The 25,763-nt window shown below is 45.3% G+C and overlaps 1 protein-coding gene across 1 annotated transcript in view; it reads left to right on the top strand.

Moving 5' to 3' along the window:
* The first annotated feature begins 11,345 nt into the window (after positions 1 to 11,345).
* The window catches only part of LOC137524650 (BOS complex subunit NOMO1-like), a 157,432-nt gene continuing 143,014 nt past the window's right edge, over positions 11,346 to 25,763 (top strand). The window contains exon 1 of the mRNA XM_068244764.1: positions 11,346 to 11,568. Coding sequence (XP_068100865.1) covers positions 11,437 to 11,568 — 132 coding nt within the window. The 5' untranslated portion in view covers positions 11,346 to 11,436. The remainder of the gene's footprint in view (positions 11,569 to 25,763) is intronic.

Raw genomic sequence — 25,763 nt, 5'->3', positions numbered from 1 at the left:
AATTCATCAAGTTTTATTAGAGCAGACTGTAATTCCAAAACAGCTGCTAGACAAGTGAATATTACTGCAACACCAACTGAGGTAAGCAGTGCTTCAGCCTCCTCTGCTAGAGGGTTTAAAGTATCCAAAGTACTGGGTGAAGCATAAGACTCTGCGACCACAGCTTCACTGGACAGGATCACTGAACAGTCCATATTGCAGGGCAAAACCATGGAAGCACCTGCTGGACAGCATAATGATTCTGTGACCTGAGTTTCATTGGAGAGATCTACTGCACAATTCATGGTACAGGGCAAATTTATTGGAAAATTTTCTGAACAAGGTAATAATTCTGCGATTTCAGGTTCACATAGCAGATGCTCTGAGCTATTCACGAAACTAGAGCGAGGTGTAGAAACAGGAAGATCAAGACACAATGTTTGCGCATCTGAATCACCATTCATTTGTAAAATTGGAAAATTCAGATGCTGGGGTTCTGAGGATTCTAGACAGGATTGCTGGGACTCGGAAACTGATGTAGTGCATCTATTGGCATCTGCTGGATCAGACAGGAGTTGAAGTTTATTAACACAGGTAATTTCTGCAGAAGTGTTTGCAGAGACAGGCAAGATTTTTCTGGTGTCTGTTTCACTGAACAAAGAGTCATGAGTACTGGCTAGGCTGGACTCGGAAGTCAGCAGGACCTCTGGATTCTCTGCTGAGAAATTTGTGCAGGGCAAAGTTAAGAAAGTATCAGTGGCTTCTGTTTTACTGGGAAGTAACACTGAGTTATCCATGGTACAGGGTGGAATTGCAGGAACTTCAACTTCACACAAAAAGAGCTCCGAATCACCTGCTGAATCAGCCAAAGGTGCTGAAGCAGGCGGGTCAGAACGCCAAATTTGCGAATTCGGAGTCACAAAAAAATCATCCAAAATCAGTTCCCACACATCAATCAATGGAGCCACAAAGTCATACTCACACACACCAGTTTTTATTAGGTTATAGGCAGACTTAATGCATGCATTCAATACCAATTCACTTTTTGCACTGTAAAATTGACAAAATGAACTTGAATCATTCTTCCATTCATTGACCAGAGCTTCCATCTCTCCTTTCTCAAATGGAGGATTCCAAGCATACTTAACAGGCAGATCATGGTTTGCAGATATGATTGTGGCAGGCACATGTATAGGGTTAATTAGCAGGTGATTGGCAGATTCCTTATTCTTAAGAATATCCAATACCTGTAGCAAGTGTTGAACTGTAGTGTATGCAAACTTCCCTTGGTTCACAAATAAGTTGATTTGTTCAATACTCTGTAATATCTCATCATAATCATACTCAGATAATTCTTTTAAACAAAAATCTTTATTTTCCCTAGCCAGGGAGGAAAGTTCATTAGTAGTTTCATAAGTCCATTTAACTCCCCTGAAAGACAATTGCATTTCATTATCTGTTAATGGCAGAATCTCATTATAGGTCTCAGTCGCTAAGGATAACGATTCTGCAGATTGGACACGTTTCTTAGAACGTTTGCGTTTTGCCTTTGACCTTGCGGTTTTTGGTGATTTATTCAAAGCTGCAGGAAAATTATCAGTAACACTTTCTGCTTGCTGCTCATTCTTGCAAGCAATTGAAGGAGCAGCTGATTGGCCTGCTGCCAGGAGTTCATTAAGAGGAAAAGGCAATGGATCTATGCGCAACCAGTTATGGATCACAAACGCTAGAAATTCCAGTGGTCTCGCTTTCAAATCGGAATGATTGAGAACATCAAATGCCCACTGGAATAATTCCCCTTTAAACAAAATATAACTTAGTTGGAGTGCCCAGGTTGAAACAGGAGTCGCTTGGAAATCAGGATTGGTCAGGAACCTGGCACATTCAGAGAAAAACTCATTTTCTGTTTCAGAGCTAAGTTCTTCAAATTTCTTAAAGGAACAGGAACCATAATTAACAGTGTCATACTTTCTGGGAATCCCCCCCACAATGGGGATTGGTAATGGGGTTTTCATAATGTAAGGCTTGGTGGTGTATTCTCCACAGTCAGTATGCAACGCATGAGCTGGCGTGGAGGAGGTACACACACTAGCACCAGGAAACAGGATATCCCTAGTATAGTGGAGGGGAGGACTGACTCCAATAGGAGATTGTGGCGCACAGAGCCGGTGCAGATCTGACAGCCACAAACAATGCTTTCGTTATGTCTCAGCGCAAAGTAGCGCTGAGCGCACAAACCAGAACTGAGGAGATCAGGACAGGTAGACAGAATGAACGCTTGCTAGCTAGCGGCTACTTAGCGACAGCAAGCGTCCAAAACCAGACAGACTGGAATGAGGCAGCCAATGCGATGCGGCGATGGCGTGCCTCACAAAGACAGGACAGGATAGTCAGAAAATAGCAGGATTAAGATAGATGAACGTAACACAGATAAATATACAATAAGTATGTTTTCCTAGCGTATTACAATTACAGCTATCAATGAAACTATTTGTAACGTCTGACTAACATATGTACATATCGGCAATGAACCGATATATGACATAAGCAGGAACGCTGACTAGGAATGGAGTAACACAGGGAACAGGACTCAGAAGGATTCGCTATCTCTTCGCAGAGATGAACGCAATCCACAAACGGTAACGGAACAGGATTCAGAAGGATTCGTTATCTCTTCGCAGAGATGAACGCAATCCACAAACAGTAACGGAACAGGATTCAGAAGGATTCGTTATCTCTTCGCAGAGATGAACGCAATCCACAAACAGTAACAGAACAGGATTCAGAAGGATTCGTTATCTCTTCGCAGAGATGAACGCAATCCACAAACAGTAACCAGGAGCAGGGTAACTACCTCAGCACGGGTGGTCACGGTACGCGCAACCTACCAAAACGTGCTGGAAAGCTGACTAACTGCACACAGGATATAAACAGTTTGTGTACGTATACATCAGCGACACTGATGTATTAACGTAACACAAATACAAGGAAAATAATAAACGTGCTGGTATGCATATATATTGGCAATGAACCAATATATGATGCAAAAACCAGCAAAGTATCTTTATAACAAGAAACACGATCGGGGGCTAAAGCGACAGCAAGACGGGCTTAAGCTGAAGCTATGAAAACCCAAGGAAACCCTGCAGGAAGCAGATCTTTATACTGAGGTCATCCAATGGGAGCAGACATGCAGATTCCCACACAGGTGAATGATAATCAGTCACAAGCTGACAGCAGGGAAAAACAGACAAAGCTATACAGCTTGCATGGAAATAGATCAGAACTGCCTGAGCTGCAGCACTACTTCCAGCAATAGCTGCTGCAGCAGCGATCATTACAGTAAGATTGCTGGCTGTAGCAAATGCACGCTGCGGCATGCCTGGTACCTTCATACGGACTCTCTCTGTGGTACAGTTCCGTGGTTGATTCATACTTATCATACTTTGTATCATACATTCTAATTCAGACCCACTCGCCACTACTGATACCAGAGCAATCTGCGGTCTAGCCGCTGCACACACAATACAGTCAGACACATTCACTCGGTACATTCACTCAGTTTGCAGTAAAAATTGCCAAAGTAATCCAAAAATTAAAAATTCCACCGGTCACTAAAACTTTATCACTAGTCACGTTCATCTTGTTAATACTGTCCGGTGGGGATGGGTCAGTAATCTCTTTGTCTATCCTGTCATTGCTGTTCAATGGAGGTCGTATTGTCATTGTCATTCCAGGGCTCTTCTTCTTCTTTAAAAATGCTATGGCTCTAACCCAACTTCCCCTATGTAGCCTTTTTAGGTATCTGTTCCCCCTTTTTTATCTCCTTTTCACCATGGTTCAAGATAAAGAACTACACCTGTGCCTTAGGAAGAATCCTCTAATATCTTCCCACAGCCTTTGAGATCGTGGTCGCACTGAGGCTCAGGCAAATGTTCCCGTCGCCTCAGGATCTCAAATTTCCGCCCCTCTTTACCCCGTGGTGCTAACTATCAAGAACAGATTGGATCTGGCTACTGTTTTAAAAGGAAATGACCGCTAAGCGTTCTTCTTGAGCAAGATTCAAACAACATTTCTTTTGTTTCAAAAGCCACCGAAGCTTCATGTGAGTGTTCGTAGCAAGCTGTGGCTCTGAATCTTTTAATTAATCTGGATTCGGAGGGCCCATGTGCGCCCTCTTGCAATGGCTTAAATGTTCCCATGTGGTTTTATTCTAATTTAGTCACTATCCCTCCTGTTGACACATGTAAGACTCATGTGTCATCACCACAAATAAATTGGACAAAATCAGTCAAAGGAAGGTTAGTAGGTCAGCAGTGTACAGAGCGACCTGTAGGTAAAGTCTTAGACTGTAAGTCAGCAGAGGGAGTTGTAGTTGCATATGTCAGGACTGCCAAGTCGTTGCCACGGGAGATGAGGGGATTGGGATATTGCACACATGTGAATGGCCAGTGTTGTGGGAGCCCGGAGAACATCCATGGTCTGTGGGACGGGTGGGCTCCTCAGTTGCTGACACCTAACCCTGCGGACGCCACTAAGCCGCAGACGTATGCATGATGGGAAAGCATACAGGCTGGTAGTGAAAACAGTGGGGGACGGGATCCCATATAACAGGGTGGCGTAGGGTAAGTGATAAACACACAGCTTGAGCAAAGACGCAGATAGAAGCTTATCTATTCTACGATGTTCTTCAGCTCACTACTGTAAGACCTGTTGGTGTATTCCCTCCTGTGCACATAAAACTGATCCACAGGGATTCGTCAATTGCCCTGCGGACAAGTCACTGGCACATGCGGACGGGAAAAAACATCCTGTGGTCAATTAACAACAAAGTACAGGGGACCAGGGTGGTGCAGCGTTTTTTGGACAATGAAGACGTAAATGCCCAAGCAAACTGGCTGTGCAGCATAAACGGGGGGGGGGGGGGGGGGATGGAGCTGGTGGGGGGTGGGGTGGGGCTCATGGGGCTGGTGGGGGTGGGGTTGGGCTCTTGGCAGAGAACTACAATCATGCATCCCTTTCTGCAGTCGCCATCAGACAAGGCTTTGTGGTCAAAATATTTCTATGAAAGTCATTTTACTGAACTCCTTCTAACATATCCATGAATTATAAAAAATTTAATCAGGTGTCAATCAAAACGGCCAATCAATCGATGACAATGACCCACATACTACAGCAATGCAGCAATCACTTGTTCCCAGAAGCAAAAAACAAAAATCATCATATTTACTCTTATAATTGAAAGTAATATCTGCGGGGTTTCTCTTTTTTTTTTTAATATCCCGCATTCTGGGTTTCAAAACAAATATATATATATTAACTTCTTTTCAAACAAACCTTTCATCTTGCAACATGCATTCTCTTAAATCACCCTGTTCCGCTTCAACACACACACACACACCTAGGCTGAAATCAGTTTCATCATCTAGCTGGAATTTGTAGTCCATGAGGACTCTTGCCCCCTCCTCAGAAATGTGGGCGTGACTCATACCTTCTCACAGATTCCAGACAGAAACTCCACTCAAATTTCACAGAATTTAACAGTACAAACACATCCGAAATAACATTCACAAACAGACAACTGCAACAGTTAAAATCACTTTTAAATTCTCAATCTTCAGACAAACATCAAACAGACAGAGTATAAAACTTGTACAGACATTTGTATACTGTACAAACTACACAAACAACAAACAGACAGACAAACAGCAGCTCATAACTTGTGCATTTCTCCTATAGCCCCCCTCCTCCTCCTCAGCTGGATACTTCCCCTGGGAGCTCTGGTGATTTAGATTTCAGAGCTCAGAATTCCCAGCTTCACATCTTACACACCACAACGTAACATTCTATTTTCATCAATAAATTCACTTACTCAGTTGCCTTCAACTAGGGCAGAATTAATACCCTTAACCATACTTTGTCGCTGTTGACCTCGGGCCCTCTGGGGGCAATGCCGGGCCAGGTGATCTTTCGACCCACATTCAAAACATTCTCCGCGTTCTCTGCGACCTTCAAAATCCTTAGATCTGCGCTTTCGTGGGCGTGTGAAATGCCCATTATCATTCACATAACAACCATTCTCATCACTGCAATCATAAACATTTGTGGCAACTTTCTTCCCCTTCTTTACCTTTTCTTTGATAACACGTTCAGCATGCCGGGCATATTCTAGAAAATCATTCAGTCTGCAAGTTCTATGGTTAACCATATGCTTTGTCACAAACTTGGCCACGTCCTCTTTCAAAGCTCTGTGTACAGCAATTTTAAGTTGTTGTTCGTATGGGGAATCTACTGTTCGGTCAGCAGGGGGAGCTATGCCACTATGTCTGTTGAAAATCTCCACTACCCTGGCTACTAACTCATCCACTCCCTCCCCATCTTTTTGGGTGATGATGGAAATCTGGCCCCAATCAGGTGACGTCTTATACTTCTCCCTAGCCCTGTCGAGTACAGCATCATATCTTTGAATCAGATCAGCGCTGTCCCAGACCAGAGGTTTAGGGGGAACAGGTGGATCTCCTGTTGGATCTCCTGCATCAAAGGGGTTCCAGGTACCAGCTACCATGTGCCAGTCTGTTTGGAACTTCCATCTAAGGACCCTCTCACATTCCAACCCGTCTAGGCCGTAGCTGATCCGGAGGTTTTTCATATCCCTTATGCATGTATCTATGTCTTCACGATGTGAGGGTATGCCCTGTAGAGCTTCCTTCACATCGTTATCTGTCCATGGCCTATAAACTCTCACAGCCTCACCTCCCGCAGGGTTTGGCATCTGAATCATGGGCATAGTAGTTGCCTCATAGGCAGGGGCTGTAGCCCGCAGGTGCACATATGGTGGGGGTAGTGGTGGATATACTTGTGAAACGTGCACCCCTGCCTCCCCCTCTATCTTCTTTTTGCTGGCTCTCGTCAGCACTCCCTCTCTATCTGTTCCTACCTCCAAACCTCCCGTGGCCCCCCCTTCCTCCTTTTGCTTAGTTCCACCTCCCTGTGGGGCCCCATCTGCGTCATGTGGGAGGGCCTCAGCCTGGTCTAGGACTGGTACGGCTTGGCCCTGGGCTGGGGGAGGGATCTGGGGGTCTTGGCGTGGAGTGCATGTTACCACTTCCAGGTCTTTGTTCTTTTTTCCTAACCAATATGTATTCACCTGTTTCTGCCTCTTATGCGCCTCTTCTAGCCATATTTTAGCTTCTGCTAAGCCAAACCGACCTTCTAGCTTCCTGTCACTTTGTGCTTCACATTTAATTTGAGAAACGAGTTTCTTGCACCCGTCAGGGTGAAGGTGTCCCGAAAAACCAAATTTACTCCTCCACAGGCTACAATATTTTACCCAGCTTTTGTTCCTCCTGCGCATGACATATTCATCATCAGTTGCTTTAATTTTGCCTGTACCTTGCCCCATTCTCAACCTCCCTCGTTCATACACTTGTTTTGAGAATTACAATGTCAGCGGTCTCGTCCCTGAGATGGATTTGTAGAGTTACGTTTCTACCTGGCAGAACTAGGTATCTGCCCGTCGGGAGCTGCAGCGGAGACCGGATTCACTCAGTGTGATGAACCTCTACATGAGGGTACCCCTGACTAAAATACAGAAACAACCTGTGATCTAGATCCACTCCGATATTACTGCCTGTTACGCGGCTGTGTTCTATTGCAAAAACTTACAATTCCGCTGAGGCACACAGTAGCTCAGGAAACTGACCACAGATTGTGTCATGCAAAACAATATAACAACACATCAAAACTTATACTCTAATTTTGCGCAGCCCTATGTATGAGAAGTTACAGAAATAAAAGGTAGTACTTACAATTTAAGAAGCTTTCAGGACACCCGAGAAGTTTGTTTTAGAATCCTAAGCAGGCGATTTCACCGACCTTGGCTGAAGAAGTCTCACGGTTCGAAATAAACCGTATGTCACAAAGACGTGAGATCTAGATCTTGCATTTGGCCACCTTTTTAAAGGAAATATAATCCCGGTGGGCTTTCACCAGCTTACTATCAGATTCGCCAGTCGCAAACGCGTTCCTAGGCCTCACCTCTCTGTGACTATAGGTTTTCCGGTTCGATGCAGACCAGATGTTAAAGGAAATAAACTTACTCGATGAGACTCCTCCATTTCGTGCCAATGAAAATGAAATCTTTATTCACTCAGCTGAGGACCCTTTTATATACCAGCATTTATTAAGGGAGAAACAGGCTAGCTGCAGCCCGGCTAGTCACAAAAGGGTAGAGACTTCCTTCCTCTGTAAATCTTTATACCCCAGTTAACATGCTAATATATTCCTCCCTCCAAACAGTCTGTAATCCCATAAGTCCAATGAGCAATGTCCAGTTTCTTCTTTTGGGTGGGTCTGTTCTTCCTCTGTGTCCCTCATGAATAAATGAAAGTCAACAGGAAGAAGAAATCCTCTGACATCAGTTCCTTGTCTCATGTCCTTCAAAATCACCCACACTTTCAGAGAACTGGTTTTAGGCTGTTCTTTCCAACTCACTGCCCCGTGCTTGGTACAGAATGACACTGGGGGGAAGGTTTGGAGGTTGTTCTGGAATTTCACTGTGAAGGACAAAGGAGACTGCACAGTATATGGTTCAAAAACATATATAACATATATTCAATGGTATCGTGATAACTCCTTGGTTAACAATAATCCTATTACTTAAAGTGTCACTCTAACACAATAATCTAATCTTGTGCATGTGGACTATATAGTCACATAGGTTAACAGATTAATTATAAAATTCTTTCCACAGTTGGCGACTAGATTGGTGCACACACATACCCTCTGTCGCTTTGCTCTCTCTCCTTCAGGGCTATCTTGCCCTGCGTTTCTTCCCTTCGTGCAATTCCTGTCTTGCGTCTGTGGCAGGGCAGAGGAGCTGTTCCTCTGCACTCCACAGCTCCACCTGCCGACAGGAATTTCCCTCTACCGGTGCATTGCACCTTTTACTGGGTTCCCTCAAATTACACGCTTGTGGAGGATTTCCGCAGTGTCAGCGCACGTCTTGTGCGCTGATCACGGAGAGAATTCCACAATCGTTACATTTAACAACAAAAATCTTCTTACCCGGGGCTTACTCCAGCCCCTGGCAGCCGTCCTGTGCCTTCACCACAGCTCCACTCCCAGGGGGTGGCTCGGGGGTCCCCTCCAGTGGATGATGAAGGGCTTCCACTGCGCCTTCGCGAGAGCCGCTCATGGTGGTGCTGACATCCTCTCAGGGCCGGATTACCGACCAGACAACAGAAGCAGTCGCTTGGGGCCCCATTCAAAGTCAAAGGGGCCCCATCAGCACATAATTCAGCCCTCACCATCCTGTCAAAGGATGCCGTCTGCTGCTGACTGTCTTCAGAGCCGGGCTATCCTCCTGGGTCCCTCTTCTGCTACTGTGCGCTCTGCCGCTGCCCGCTCATCCTTCTCTTCCCACAGAGAACCACAGCTGCAGCGGGCAGGAATGATAGCAGCAGATGACAAACGCCCACTCACCTATCCGTGATACAAGCAATAGAGGTCCCATCATCCGAAACCCATCTGTCTCTTCTACGGTGCCACCGCTTGCTCTGAACTTCTCGATTCTCAGATCAGACAGGAAGTAGTAATAGTAGTAGTAACAGAGCAGCGGCACTCTAGTGGAGACAGTTGGGCTCCGGATGACGGGACCTCTATTGCTTGAATCGCAATAGGTGAATGCGAGTCATCTGGTGCTGTCATTTTCCCCCTCTGCGGCTGCCCTTCTCTGCAGGACTACCGTATTCACAGGGGTGGAGGCTGCATGGTGGATGTGGCTGTCTAGTTTGGGAGGAAATTGGTTGTTCGGTGGTGGTGGTGGGGTTATGTAATTCTGTCTGGGGGGGGGGCAGCTTCCGGGTTGGAGGTGTCCAGAGCTTTCTGTTATTGCCAGGCTGGAGATGCAGGGGGGAAGTGCTGCTGCTGTGATATCTGGCACCCTCTTTACAGGGGTGTCCCGATTGACAACGTCCCAGCCATTCATCTCTCCCTCTGCATGTTGACGCTGCTATTCCATGCATTGTGTACCCGCAGAGGAAAGCGGGCTGTTGCCCATAGCAACCAGTAGAGCGGCTGCCCCAGTGTATCCGGCATGTTACTGTGCACACAGCAGCTGCATCTTCCCATTCTAATATGGGGAAGGGGGGGGGGGGGGGGGGGGGCAAATCAGTTACTTTGCTTAGGGCCCCATTTAGCCTTAATCCGGCTCTGCATCATGTGGAGCGTTGTGCGCAGGCAAAGAACTACTGCGCCTGGCCTCAGCAGTATACTCCAGACCAAATCAGCACGACCTGAGCGGCTCTTGCACAGGCGAAGTAGATGCCGACTTGGTGAGGTCGGCATCTGCACTGGAGGGGACCCTGGGCCACCGTCTGTATGCGGAGCTGTGGCGAGGGCACAGGATGGCTGCCAGGGGCTGGAGGAAGCCCTGGGTAAGTAGATTTTTGTCCTCAAAGAAAGTGAACGGGTCACTTTTCCTTTCTTTGCCTAACTAGACGAATGCCACCGCGCTGCCGCGTGTGTCCTCGCTCCCGCTGCCTGCACAAGGTTAAAGAACCCCTTTTAGCTGAATTATCGCAAGTGCCTTCTGTTTTAAGAATGCAAATCACACTTTAAGCATTACTTTTTATTGGTCTCTTTTAGTTCCCTACTAGTGATGGGAATTCCGGCTCTTCTCAGAGAATCGGCTCTTCTGAATCGGCTCCCATTAAAGAGCCGGATCTTACGGCTCTCAATCGGCTCTTCATTAAATATCACTAGATACCACTCAGAATTGGAGTAAAAGCCCCGCCCCCGTCTCCATGTCAACTCCAGACTGCTTCTCTGACTGGTGCAATCCCTCCTGCTACTGCTCTGCTCCGCCCCATACACTCCTACAAGCTGCGAGAGGAGGACTACATCTCCCAGCATGCCTCAGCGCCCTTTATTACAGACCAAAGCAGGGCTGTGTGGGGCGGCTGAGGCATCAGCTCCTTTGAAACTGAGAACTGTCTCTTGTCGTTCGCAGCAAAGAGCCGGCTCGTTCGCGAACGACCCATCACTACCCTATACCTTCCTAGTGGTTTTGGGTCACCCCGAGCTGCTTGGATGGATATTCTGTATGATTTTTCAAATGTTGCACACAAGCTGAAAAATTGTCTGTATTTCTTGAATTGAAAATAAAATATAAAAAAAAACTGTATTGTGGCTGCTTTTTCTTCTGCACCAAATGGGTGAAATAAAAATATTGTGCATAGCAGGAAGACAAAACAAACGCTTGTTATACGGAGAGATGTCAGCAATGCTGCTCAGCAGCAACAAGCAAGCAGCATTTCGCTGCCACAGAGATAGCAGCAGTGCGCCTGCGCAGGAGGCCCCGGTCGTCCCTGACGCTTGTAGGTTGTGCCAGCAGAAGGCAGGAAGCTCGGTGCAGCGTGTAGAGTGGGGCCGGAAGGATTACAGCTGTCAGGGAAAATGGAGGGCCGGGTGCTGTTGCTGGTGGTGTGCGCCCTGTGCTGGGACTGGCTGCATGCAGCGGATGACATCGTGGTGGGATGCGGAGGGTTCGTGAAATCAGACGTGGATATAAACTACTCTCTGATAGAGGTGGGTGAGATCAGATGGAGGACAGAGCCTTGTCGGGTCGTACTACTGGTTTATTTATATTGTGCCAGTAGCTGCAGCTTTCTCTCCGGTCAGGCCTCACTACCCCATTCATTCCCTGACTTCTCTCTGACCTGCAGCACAGGCTGGTCACATGACCTCTGCACAGGATATAAGGCGATTCAGTCTTGCGAAACTGCCTATAGTTGCATGTCATGCACCTGTCCTTATATGTAAACGGCTTGTAATTACTTTTATGTTGTGCTGCTCTTCATGGTGAATGGAAGCAGGCCAGTCTACTCTTGTCCTTCAATTAATGAATCAAGACCTTGTTCCAACAAAGTAGCAAACATTGACAAAATAACGTGTATGTTAGATTGAGGACTTTAAAGGAACCTGAGATGAAGTGTTTCAGGTTCCATACTTACCTGGCGCTTTGTTAAGGCTGCTCGTCCCTCACCGTCTCCCTGGGTGGCTCCGGTCTTTGGCAGTTCATCCTGAAAACCAAGCCGAGTCGCACTTCATTGCGCAAGCACGGCCCAGCCAGGTGTGCTCCCGCCCCTGGGAGTATTCTGTGCCTGTGCAGCACTACTGTGCAGGCACAGATTGCTCCCAAGGATGGAAGCACGAGGGGGCGTGCGCATTCACAACAAAGCGTGACTCGGGCCAGGCTTTCGGGCAGGATTGCCGGGGCCCGGAGCAGCCCTAAGGGGGCTTAAGAAAGCACTAGGTAACTATGGTACATGAGACGCTACTCGTCTCAGGTACACTTTAAGGGGAACCTAAAGTGAGGAAAAAATAAAAAACAAAAAAACACAACTTACCTGGGGCTTTTACCAGCCTCCCTGCAGCTGTCCTGTGCCTGTGCCATGATTCAGCGATGCTCCAGTCACTTGCAGCACACCTCTTTCAGCTGGGTGAGTCGGCGGCCACTGCGCATGAATGGCATCGGCTACGCGTGTCCTCAATTGCACTCTTTGCTGGGAGTGTTCTGCGCATATGCAGTAGAGATTTTTACACACTGCGCATTTGCGATCAGAAAGCACGCATCCAGCTAAAAGGGGTGCTGAGGATGACAGGAGCATCGTACAATCATGGCTGGTACAGAAGAAAAAACCATGCCTTAAAATCACAATCTCTAGGTGATTGCGTTTTGCGATCACAGTTGCGAACCAGGCCTAAAGGTGCGTACACATGCACTACAGAAGCCAACGACGGGTCCGTCGGACCCTCCCGCTGGCGGACTTTCAGCAGTCTAGTGTGTGTGTACGCACTGTCAGCGGACTGATAAGGCTGTTCCTGATCGTTCAGGAACAGCCTTATCAGTCCGCCAACAGTGCGTACACACACACTACAGTCTGCTGAAAGTCTGCCCAGCAGGAGTGTCCGACGGACCCGTCGTTGGCTTCTGTAGTGCGTGTGTACGCACCTTTACACATTTTAGAGCTACTTTTGTGAGAGAACCCATTAAAAACAACTAAAACAAGGCAAAGTGAACAGTGTTGAATAAATTGTTAGTACGGTAGAGTTCATTTATCTAGAACTTGTATAACAATTGGAACAGAATTTTTCAATTGGGAAAAAAAAACTAATTGGGGTCAGTTCACAAAACTTCTCATAAATGACGTATTTTTCTCCTAACAAATAAAAATATATACTGCTAAAAGCAAGATCGCATCCTCTGGTGAGCGGTGGCAGGGAGAAAGGCCCTTGGGAAGCTTAAAACTGCATACATCGCTTCCCTCTGGTGAGAGGTCAGGTGGCAGGGAGAAAGACTCGGAGGTGACCAGGGCTGTGGAGTCGTAGTCGTGGAGTCGGGCAATTTTGGGTGCCTGGAGTCGGAGTCGGGAAAAAATGCACCGACTCCGACTCCTAATGAATTTGTAACTGTAATTAAAATAGAAAATATGATAAAATGTTCTATTTCTCAGATAATAGTCATTAAAAATAATGTATATATACAGTATATATACAGTAATAGCTGTGCTTAGTCCACAAAAATGAAATAAACCAATCAAAATTAGTTACTTGTGCTGCTTCAATAAAGCAGTCCCCGTATTTTTAAGGTCAGATATACACATCTGATTGTGACTGTATATATGATGTGTACACAGGAATCTGTTATATATACTAAATAACATCTATGCTGTAAGAATAAAGCCTGATGTGTAGCTATGTCTCTAATAGAGATGGTCAATGAGATGCAAATAATTCTGCATTGATGCTGATTTATGCAAATGTATGCACCCCCTTTGCTGATGAAATCAAATAATTTGATATGTTGTTAAAATTTGGTTTGGTGACTACAAATTAAAGGGTACCTGAGACGGATGAAAAGTAAAGTTTTATACATACCTGGGGCTTCCTCCAGCCCCCTTCAGGCTAATCAGTCCCTCGCTGTCCTCCACCACCCGGATCTTCTGCTATGAGTCCTGGTAATTCAGCCAGTCAGCGCTGTCCGGCCGCATGCCGCTCCCACAGCCAGGAACATTCTGCACCTGCGCAATAGTGTGTGCATGTGCACTACGCCCGACTGGCTCAAGTACCTGGACTCATAGCAGAAGATCCAGGTGGTGGAGGAGGACAACGAGGGACTGATTATCCTGAAGGCGGCTGGAGGAAGCCCCAGGTATGTATAAAACTTTAATTTCATCTGTCTCAGGTTTACTTTGTTACACAGTAGTACTATACTCTACATATGCACTCCCCACAGAGCTGCAGAGAATCCACTGAGAATGCTGTGCAAATGGAACACAGGTGTTGTCTGTTTACAATCTCCTCATTCCCCTGCAGAGTACCTGCACATCATTCTTACATGTACCCACACTTACATTGCCTAGGGCCTGATAGATGTTCTTTGTTCCGGCCTGTACCTTTTACAAGTACTCTTACCAAGGACTAGTTTTAGTCTAAAGGGAATAAATATAGTAGTCTACATATCCTTCTCACTTCAGTTGTCTTGTAAAATTCCTAAGCGTTGACAGTTAAGAGATGAATTTCATGTTACATACTTTTAATCAACAAAATTGTAATATGCAAATTAGAGGAGTCGGAGTCGGTGGAATCCTAAACTGAGGAGTCGGAGTCGGTGGATTTTTGGACCGACTCCACAGCCCTGGAGGTGACCACACTATTATGCCTAGCATTCGGCACAATTCTGCACCCGCATATGGCGGAGGGAGCACTCCGGGGGTAGAGGCGGAGAGGCACTGGGGGTTACTCAAAGTAGAGACTTGTGTATAAACCAAGACCCCCACTTTTGGGCCACTTTTATGGGCCCAAAAACTCGGCTTATACTTGAATATATACAGTACCTGTTTTTGCTCCATGTTGTTTTCAGGGCTGTGGAGTCGGAGTCGGGGCAATTTTGGGTGCCTGGAGTCGGAGTCGGGAAAAAATGCACCGACTCCGACTCCTGATGAATTTAAAGAGACACTGAAGCGAAAAAAAAATATGATATAGTGAATTGGTTGTGTACTATGAGTAATTACTAGAAGATTAGCGGCAAAGAAAATATTCTCATACTTTTATTTTCAGGTATATAGTGTTTTTTCTAACATAATATGTGCAGATTACACAACACTCAGCATTCAAAATGAGTCTTACAGAGCAGTCTGTGAAGTAATGACCTCTCCTCTAGCAGAGGAAAAGTAAATAGTCCAGGAACAATTGAGATAATAAAAGTCAGATAACAGCCCTCTCCGTGACTAACTTAGTTGGAGAACTTAAAGTGAACATCCGGCCTAAAAATCGACTTAGTAGCACTGAAAAGGCTTGGTGTTTTTTTAACAGTTTCACAGCATCAGAACTTTGTTTCTCTTATACAAGCCTCATTTTTAGCTGCACAGAAGAAAACTGCCCGGGCTTTTTTTCCCCTGATGCTGTGCAAAGCATGATGGGATTGCTGATGTTGTTGCTCTCGTTCTGCTGTTTTGGTGCAATTTTTTTTTTTTTTTTTTACATTTTGAATTTGACATTTGAAGCCTAGCATGTGCAGCTGGGAGGGGTGATCAGGACACAGGACAGTTGGAACTGTGTCTCCTGCTCCTTGTCACCTCCGTTCAACCAAAAAGACAAAGATGGCAGCCAGAATGCATCACAAACATTTGCCTGTTCTTTTAAAACAGAGTGGGTAAAAAATATTACCTATCTATTCTACTTAACATAACTAATTTTACTTAATGACAGTATGTTTGTTTAGGCTGAAGTTCCCCTTTAATGGCTTGTTTGCATAAAGATAACAACTGGAGTTTCTCAACTCTTCCTGTACTGGAAACAATTACACTGATGTATCTGATCTTAATGTTTTATTTCTTAGCTGTGCTACACATACAAACCATAATATCATAATTTTTTTTCGCTTCAGTGTCTCTTTAAACTGTAATTAAAATAGAAAATATGATAAAATGTTCTATTTCTCAGATAATAGTCATCATAAATAATTTATACATACAGTAATAGCTGTGCTTAGTCCACAAAAATGAAATAAACCAATCAAAATGAGTTACTTGTGCTGCTTCAATAAAGCAGTCCCCGTATTTTTAAAGTGGATCCAAGATGAAAAACTAACTATAACAAGTAACTTGTCTATATATCTTATCTAAAGTTTAGATGGTTTACACAGCAAATCTAGCTGCAAACAGTTTTAATAGAATATGAATATGTATTCCTGTGATAAAATGACAGCAGCCATGTTGTTTGTAAACATTACACAGAGGCAGGCTTATCTGTATTTTGAGCCATCAGCCTAATCCCCTCTCCTTCTTCCTCCTCCCCTCAGCCTCTGAAATCAATGGCTAGTAACACCTCCCCCTCCTCCTGCCCAGACTGAGCTCCCATGAGCCCTTGCTACTGCCAAGGCTCTCTGAAAACATGTGGGCGTGGCTTTTTTAGTTTATAGGGAATTAGAGTATTAAAACAAAAACAAAGTATTTGGCTTGAGGAATGCCCTATAAACAATAGGAAAGGAACACCATTATGCAATGTGTAAAAGTTCACCTCGGATCCACTTTAAAGTCAGATATACACATCTGATTGTGACGTGTACACAGGAATCTCTTATATATACGAAATAACATCTATGCTGTAAGTATAAAGCCTGATGTGTAGCCGTGTCACTAATAGAGATGGTCAATGAGATGGAAATAATTCTGCGTTGATTCTGATTTATGCAAATGTACACACTCTCTTTGCTCATGAAATCAAATAATTTGATATGTTGTTAAAATTTGGTTTGGGGACTACAAATTAAATGGCACCTGAGAAGGATGAATAGAAAAGTTTTATACATACCTGGGGCTTCTTCCAGCCCCCTTCAGGCTAATCAGTCCCTCACTGTCCACCTCCACCACCTGGATCTTCTGCTATGAGTCCTGGTAATTCAGCCAGTCAGCGCAGTCCGGCCGCATACCGCTTCCACAGCCAGGAGCATTCTGCACCTGCGCAATAGTGCTGCGCAGGTGTAGTACACTCCCAGCGGTGGAGTGTGTGCATGCGCACTACGCCTGACTGGCTCAAGTACCTGGACTCATAGCAGAAGATCCAGGTGGCGGAGGAGGACAGCGAGGGACTGATTAGCCTGAAGGGGGCTAATTTCATCTGTCTCAGGTTTACTTTGTTACACAGTAGTACTATACTCTACATGTGTACTCTCCACAGAGCTGCAGGGAATCCACTGAGAATGTTGTACACATTGAACACAGAGGTGTTGTCTATCACCCATAAAACTGGTTCAGATTGTGCATGAAGAATGTGTAATAGAGGAAGAATATCCTTATTCCACTGCAGAGTACCTGCATATCACGTACCCACAATCACATTGCCTAGGGCCTGATCCATGTTCTTTGTTCCGGCCTGTACCTTTTACAAGTACTTTTACCAAGGACTAGTTTTAGTCTATGACTAAAGGGAATAAATATGGCAGTCTCCATATCCTTCTCACTTCAGTTGTCTTTTAAAATTCCTAAGCGTTGGCAGTTAGTAGATGAATTTCATGTTACATACTTTCAATCAACAAGATTGTAATATGCAATTTAGAGGAGTCGGAGTCGGTGGATTTTTGTACCGACTCCACAGCCCTGTTTTTTTTGGCTCCCAATCCTGTCCACTTTGCTTCAGCCATGCGTGCTTAGCAAAGTCTTGCTGCTGGTCATCACGTTTGACATGTTGAAGTATTACCCCACTGCAAAAAAAATGTCGCTGAGCAACTGCCATGCGGGTGGCGGGGCACCTGTGGCAAGTGCCTAGCTGGTGGTCAGGAGCAGCTTCAGGGCTGGATTAACCCACTAAGCACCTCAAGCAGCTGCTTGGGGCCTCAGTCAGAGTTTAATGGGACCCATGAGCATGTAATCAGGCCCTTCACTGGCAGGAGGGTAATCACATTCACACTTCCCAGCCCCTGGCACCAGCAAATGACAGGGATAACAGCTGAAAGCAGAGCGGCTGTTTAAATTAACCCCTCCAGCAGCACAGGCTGTATTGTAGTTTGTCTGTCAGTGCTGTTTTCCAATTACAGGCATCTGCTCCCTGCCCCCACCTCTCGGTCACTGATGGGTGGAGCTGTGACACCATGTGGAGAGAGCATGGACAGGCATACACAGAATACAGCCTTTGCTGCCTGAGGGGATAACTTACAGCCCCACTGCTTCCAGCTAGGTAAGGTGAAGGGGACAACTTGTAGAAAAAGTACAGCTACAAAGAGCATATTAAAGGAAACCTAAACCGAGAAGCATGTGGATTTTTCCTTTTCATATAATACCAGTTGCCTGGCTTTCCTGCTGATCCTGTGTCTCTCATACTTTTAGCCACAGCCCCTCCGCAAGCATGCAGATCAGGTGCTCTGAAGTCAGACTGGCTTAGCTGCATGCTTGTTTCAGGCGTGTGATTCAGCCACTACTGCAGCCAAAGAGATCAGCAGGACTGACAAGCAACTGGTATTGTTTAAAAAGAAACATCCATATCCCTATAAGTTAAGGTTCCCTTTAAATAAAGTAAATTGGGCTGGGCAAACTTTATCAGCCCCCCATTAGTTGTATCATTTGCTGTCTATATCGCCCTAGCCCACCCCCAACCAATGGAACAAGGTGCCACACACCTACCTTTCACTCAAACTGTGCACAGCACAGCCTTCTCACCTGTCCAGAAGGCTGCATCCACTAGGTGGCGATAATTACTATTCCCCCCCCCCCCCCCCCCCCAGGCCGCCATGGATAGTAGGGAAAATTATTATTCTGGACAAGTTCTCTCTCTCTCTCTTTTTCTCTCTCTTTCTTTCTCTCTTTTTCTCTCTCTCTCTCTCTCTCTCTTTCTCTTTCTCTTTCTCTTTCTCTTTCTCTTTCTCTTTCTCTCTCTCTCTCTCTCTCTCTTTCTCTCTCTCTCTTTCTCTCTCTCTCTTTCTCTCTCCTCTCTCTCTCTCTCGCCCTCTCTCTCTCTCTCTCTCTCTCTCTTTCTCTTTCTCTCTCTCTCTTTTTCTCTCTCTCTCTTTCTCTCTCCTCTCTCTCTCTCTCGCCCTCTCCCCTCTCTTCTCTTTCTCTCTCCTCTCTTTCTCTTCTCTCTCTCTCTTGTTTCAGAGAGCGTGGTATGGCCTCCCCACCCTGGCTCAGTGAGGCTTTATGGTGGTAAGTGCTGGGGTTGCTGCTCTGTATATGCGCCCAATATGAGAGCGCCCTCTGCTGGATAGTCAGCCATAGTGGGAATCTGCCTAGCTCTGCCCGGCAAGCTGAGTTCGAAGTGCTGCGATGGACTTGGAGAAGATACTTGCAGAACTCTAGATGGAAGATTTCTGTTGGGCTGGAGTCCCATTTTGATTGGTCAGGGTAGGTGACCGGGCCCCATACCTCACTGCTATAGAGCAGGATTGGGGTGATGATGCTGTTGAATATCTTTACCCAGACTCTCACCGGTGGTTTTAGGTGGTAAAGTTGCCTTCTGATGGCATAAAACGTTCTGCAGGCTTTTTCCTTCAGGGCCTCTACTGCTGGTTTAAAGCTCCCAGTTTGGTTAATTTCCAGCCCCAGGTAGGTGTAACTGTTTGTGGTCTCCAGTGGGCAGCCATTTAATATAAATGAGGAGGTGGGCATTTTTAGATTTTTTCTCTGGAACACCATCACTTTTGTCTTCTTTGGGTTGATGGGCAGTGCCCATGTGGTGCAGAAACTCTCCAGTACTGCCAGGCTGTCCTGTAGGCCCCTTTCTGTTGGGGAGAGCAGCAGGAGATCATCTGCATACAGCAGGAACTTCACCTCGTGGTCATGCAAGAGGAGGCCTGGTGCTGGGGAGGATTCCAGGGCTACAGCCAGTTGGTTAATAAATATGTTAAAGAGCGTTGGGCTCAAACTGCAGCCCTGCCTGACTCCTCGACCCTGCTTGAAGAACGCGCTTCTCTTCCCGTCCACTTTCACACTGCATTGGTTCCCAGTATATGAACTCTTGATGACATCATAGATTCTACCTCCTATTCCGCTCTCTAGGAGTTTTAGGAAAAGGCCTGGGTGCCACACCGAGTCAAACGCCTTCTTAAAATCCACAAAGCAAGCGTGTATTTTGCTGCGTGAGCTGTGGACATGGGTCTTGATAAGGCTGTGCAGTGTGTAGATGTGGTCGGTTGTGCGGTGGTTTGGCATGAACCCAGCTTGGCTTTTGCTGAGTACGTCCTGCTGTGTGAGGAAGGAGAGGATCCTTTTATTGATGATGCTGTTAAACAGTTTCCCCAGTGTACTGCTGACACAGATTCCTCTGTAGTTTGCTGGATCGTATCTGGGTGTTATGAGGCCTTCACTCCAGGCCTGAGGAAAGGAGCCCGCACTCAGGATAAGGTTGAAAAGTCTTGCGAGTGCCTCATGTATGTCCGGGGGGCTGTATTTGATCATCTCTGGCAGGATGCCATCGGTACCGCTAGCCTTCTTACATTTTATCAGCTTTGTTCTTTCTCTTATTTCCTCCATCGTGATTAGTGTATCCAGGGGGTTTTGAAAGTCCTTGATTGTCTCCTCCATGTCCTTCAGCTTTGCGGCTATTTGTTTCTGTTCCGGGGTTTGGGCATTTTCTGGGATGTCTTTGTAGAGGTCCCTGAAGTAGTGGAGCCAGATGTGGCCATTTTGGATGTGTAGAGGGCTTTTCTTGGGCTTTGTCCCAATGTGGTTCCAGGTCTCCCAGAATGAGTTGTCTTGGAGGGAGTCCTCCAGCTGTTGGAGTTTGTGGGAGATGTGGCTCTGTTTTTTCCGCCTGAGGGTGTCTTTGTATTGTCTCTGTAGGTGGTCATGGGCTTCCCTTAGGTCCTGGTTGTTGGGGTCTCTGTGCTTTTGGTTAGAGGCTGCCCTTAGAGAATTACGTAGAGCCTTGCACTCACTGTCAAACCATTTTTGGGACTGTTTATTTGTGGATCTCTTAAAGTTGGTCTGCTTGAGGCCGGCGAGTACTGCCATGTTATATAAGATGTTGCTGAAGTCCTTCACTGCATGGTTGACACCTTGTTTGTTTGGTTCATATAGGTTGGTATGAAAGTTTGTCAGCAGTTCTTGGATTTTGGCAGTGTTGGTCATGTTGGTGAATTTGATGGCAGACTCTTTGGGCCATTTGAAGGATGGTGGCAGCTTGTAGAGACCGTTCTGGTGAGGTTGCTATGTGGTTGGTTTATCGGTGGATTTCAGGTACAGCAGGATTTGGTTGTGGTCTGACAGGTGTGTTTCAGGGGTGACTATGAGGGCATTGATGTTTATGGGGTCTGTGTCTGTGACAGCATAATCTACCACACTGCTGCCTACATGTGAGTTCATAGTAAATCTCCCAAGAGAGTCACCCCTGGTTCGCCCATTCATTATGTATAGGCCGAGGCTCCGGCACAGGTTCAACAGGGCTTTCCCACTTTTGTTTACTGTCTTGTCATAGCTGTTTCTTGCTGTCTGCATTGGTTCCTGGTAGTAGCTCTCTCCTCCAAGTATGTATGTGTTTCCCTCAGAGGTCAGATAGTCCTTCTCTGTGCCTGTTCTAGCGTTTGAGGTCTCCATAGATGAGCACTCTGCCCTGAGACTGGAAGTGGCTGGCTTCTCTTTGTAGGACCTCATAGATGTCAGGTTTGTAGTAAGGGGACTCTGTTGGGGGGATGTATGCTGCACACAGGTACATGTCAGACTGAGAGGTGAGGATGGAGCTGTTTATTTTGATCCAGATGTGGCTGTCTCCTCGTTTGATTGCTTTGATGTGCTCTGTGAGCTCCTCCTTATACCAGATTAGTATGCCTCCTGAACGGCGGCCCTGTTTAATGTTCCTGTTTTTCTGGGCAGATATGGAGAATTCCCGGTACCCCATGGGTACGAAAGATTCATCCTCTGCCCGGGTCCATGTCTCCAGGAGGATTTGGATATCAATGTTTTCAAGTCTCTTTTTAAAGTCTGGATCATTTGTTTTGGATCCAAAAGCTGAGGCGTTCAGCCCTTGGATGTTCCAGCTACTGATGATAAGGGATGTCATTTTGAGTCGGTTTACCTTGTAATGAGCAGAAATTTTCATAGGACTCAGTATTTTCAAGGGGAGGGTGGACACTGTTGTGGGTGTCACCTCAATCTGCTTTGTATATTGATAAGCAAAGTTCTGATTTCCGCCATGATGCTACCCTCTGTCGCTTTGTGTTGCCATTGTGGGGCAGGCGGTTTCCTACATGTTTGCCATGCTTGTGGGCTCTCTCTCTGGTGTTGGGACATTGTGGTTTGCTGTCTGATTGTTGAGTTGGGGCTTTCTTGGAGTCTCTGGGGTCTACTTAGCACCATGTCCTTTAGTTCCTTTGCTAGGCGGCTGGCTCCTTGTTTGTCAAGGTGCTTGTTGTTGTACAGATGGTCGGTTGTGATTGTGGTGTGCTGTGCCAGTTGTATGTCTGGTGAGGATCTGAGACTGGAGGCCAGCTCTGCATTGATCTGTGTAATTGTCTGGTGAGGAATGTCTCTTCTTGGGAGCAGGGAAGAGAGGATAATCTTTGTGCTGGGGAATTTCTGCTGTGCCCTTTTAACCAGTTGTGACAGTTTGTATGTGATGGTTTCTTGGTCTGTGGTGTTTTCTTGTATAATGTCATTGGTGCCGGTGTGCAGGATGAGATGTTTTGGGTCGGTGAAATAAGGCTCATTAATGACCTGTGTTACTTGTTCAATAGTTGAAGTGATGATTTTGATGGCATGCATCCCTGGAAAGAGTCTTCTTATGTCCAGGTATTTTCCATTAGAGTCTATAACCAGCACAATGTCAGGACTGCGATGTTTATAGGAGCGATTTGCTTGGTGTTGAGGCTTGGGCTGTGGGTTGTTGGATGAGGCTGTGTTGGCAGTATTTGGAGAGGGGGCTGGATGGCTGTGATTGTCACTGGTCTCTTGGGTGATTATTGTATCCTGTGTGTTGTGCGGAGCACTGTCTTTGGTCGGCATAGGTTTTGTGGGGGCCTTTGTGCTTTTTGTTGTCTCCTCTAACTTTTGTGGCTGTTTTAATATTTTTAATTTCCTGATCTCCTCTTTAAGTTGTGAGCTTTCCTCCTGTAGTTTTTGTAGGGAAATGTTCATATCATTCAAGGCTGCAGTGTGCTCAGCTTTCATCCTGGCTATTTCTTCTCTCAGTTGATCATTTGCATTTTTCACACCTTGGCTGCTTTTCCTTTCTTCCCTGAAAAGGGTGAAGTCCCTTTCTAATTGGGACAGACTTTCTCTGAGAGTCTCCAGAGAGGGGTGTGAGAAGCCTGGTGTCTGGTCTCTGGAGAGGGGCTGTTGTTTTGGAGATTGGTCTTCAGCCTTCTCTCTGGGAGCAGTCCTTGCAGATGATTTACGACCATTGTTTGTGTTGACAGAGTTTGTCTGGTTTTCTTTAAAGTTAATTGCAATTCTTCCAATATCAGGATAACTCTTTTCAAATATATTTAAGTAACGTTCTGCCCCCTGGATCAAGACACTGCCATTGTGGTATACAGTTACTGTAAGTGTAGTAACCTCTGGGTCCTCCTTGTCTTTTATTCTGATTTGTCTCCCATTCGTGATGCCATTTTTTTAAATGCTTTTTTCAAATGTTTCACAGATGGCAGTATGCCAAGCTTGGGTGTCATGTGTAAAAAATATCAGGTTTGTTCTTACTCTAGGGTTAGAGGAATAGTCAGCAAACAGAGTCTCTGGCATGCTTTTAGTTAGCTTCAGTCTTTCTTCCTTCTTTGCATCATTGCTTTTATTGCCAGGAGAGTAAACAATCTCCCTAGTGCCAGACCTCCTGCTGCTAGATGTGCTGGGCTTATCTGCATCCTGGCTTGCCTTTTGATCTGCTGGCTCTAATATGGTTTCCATTGTGAATCCCTTGATAAACTTTTTCCTATTTCTATAAGTAATATTCAGCAGAAATGCCCTTACCTTGTTTTCTGCAGGTTGGGTCAGTTCTGGGGTTACTCTCTGCTGGTGTTAGGATCTGTTGGTTGGCTGGAGCTGGCTGCTGCTGCTTGTTGCTTTTCCTCTGAGTGACACAGCTTGTTTATCCTTTATAGGTGGTTATCTTCTCCATTCAGAGCATTTGCTTTTTAATCTTTAGTCTTTTTATTCTTTAGACTTCCATAGGCTCCTCTGGTTTCCATGTTATGTCTTGGTCTTGGCTGTGTCTTGGTTGTGTCCTTTGTGTCCATTCAGTTGCCCATTACAAGGTAAAATTGGTAAAGTTTCAGGAGCTCATGTTCAGTGCTGCCATTGTCTCTGGCTGCTTGCTCTCTCTTCCTCTCTTCCTCTCTCTCTCCCTCTCTTCCTCTCTTTCTTTCTCTCTCTCTCTCTCTCTCTCTCTCTCTCTCTCTCTCCCTCTCTCTCCCTCTCCCTCTCTTTCTTTCTCTCTCTCTCTCTCTCTCTCTCTCTCTCTCTCTCTCTCCCCCTCCCCCCCTCTTCCTCTCTCTCTCCTCTCTCTCTCTCTCTCTCTCTCTCTCTCTCTCTCTCACACACTCACACACTCACACACACACACACACACACACACACACACACACACACACACACACACACACACACACACACACACACGTGCAGCTAGTTGAAAAGAGGTCTAAAATGTATTGAACCGCCGCGTTGCACTGTTTGATGCAGTACACCTCTATGGGCTGTCAGCTTACTGCCCTGTTCACATGTGAGTCAGATCTTTTAGATCATTTATCTGGACCAATCAATAATTTTGACAGATTTCAGATGGAAATCAATCAAAATTTCGATTGGGCCGGCATGTTGTGGAATCTATTTCCAGCAAACCAGCTAGGTATGGCCACCTTAATCCAGAAATTCTCTCTATGATCTGGTGTGATTTTGATGGCTGCAAACTTTAATCATGTGCTCTCTTTTTTTTTTTTCTACCTTTTTCTCAAACTCCAGTAAACTAGCCCCGTGTATCATAGGCAGGATTACAGCATTAGGCCAGGGACCCACCAGGAATTGCTTCAGTGCTTTAAAATACCGCAAGCGCTATGTGCATTGGTTGCTAGGCTGATTGCGTTTCCCGGTGTTTCGAAGTACAGCAAACTCTACAGATCTTCCGATTAGTTTTTCATTTTATTTTTCTGTTTAACCACTTCGCATTCAGTCGTTTTCACTTTATGCATCCGAGCAATTTTCACCTCCCATTCATTAGCCTATAACTTTATCACTACTTATCACAATGAACTGATCTATAGCTTGTTTTTTTCCGCCACCAATTAGGCTTTCTTTGGGGGGTACATTTTGCTAAGAGCCACTTTACTGTAAATGCATTTTAACAGGAAGAATCGGAAAAAAACTGAAAATTTATTATTTCTCAGTTTTCGGCCATTATAGTTTTAAAATAATACATGCCTCTATAATTAAAACCCACGTATTGTATTTGTCTATTTGTCCCTGTTATTACACCGTTTAAATTATGTCCCTATCACAATGTATGGCGACAATATTTTATTTGGAAATAAAAGTGCATTTTTTCCGTTTTGCATCCATCCCTATTTACAAGCTTATATTTAAAAAAAAAAAATAGAAATATTTCATCTTTAGATTGTTATTTAAAAAGTTTAGACCCTTAGGTAAATATTTACTTTTTTTTTTTTATTGTAATGTATTTTTTTTTTTTTTTTTTTTTTTTTTTTTTTTTATTAAACATTTTATGTGGGTATTTTTTGGAGGGTGGGATTTAAATTGTCATTTTTAAATTAAAATATATGATTATTTTTATATTTTTTTACTTTT

The sequence above is a fragment of the Hyperolius riggenbachi genome, chromosome 7 (genome assembly GCF_040937935.1).
Source record: "Hyperolius riggenbachi isolate aHypRig1 chromosome 7, aHypRig1.pri, whole genome shotgun sequence".
Lineage (NCBI taxonomy): Eukaryota > Metazoa > Chordata > Amphibia > Anura > Hyperoliidae > Hyperolius > Hyperolius riggenbachi.
The sequence above is the reverse complement of the archived record's forward strand: the minus strand, read 5'-3'. Positions and strand labels throughout refer to the sequence as shown.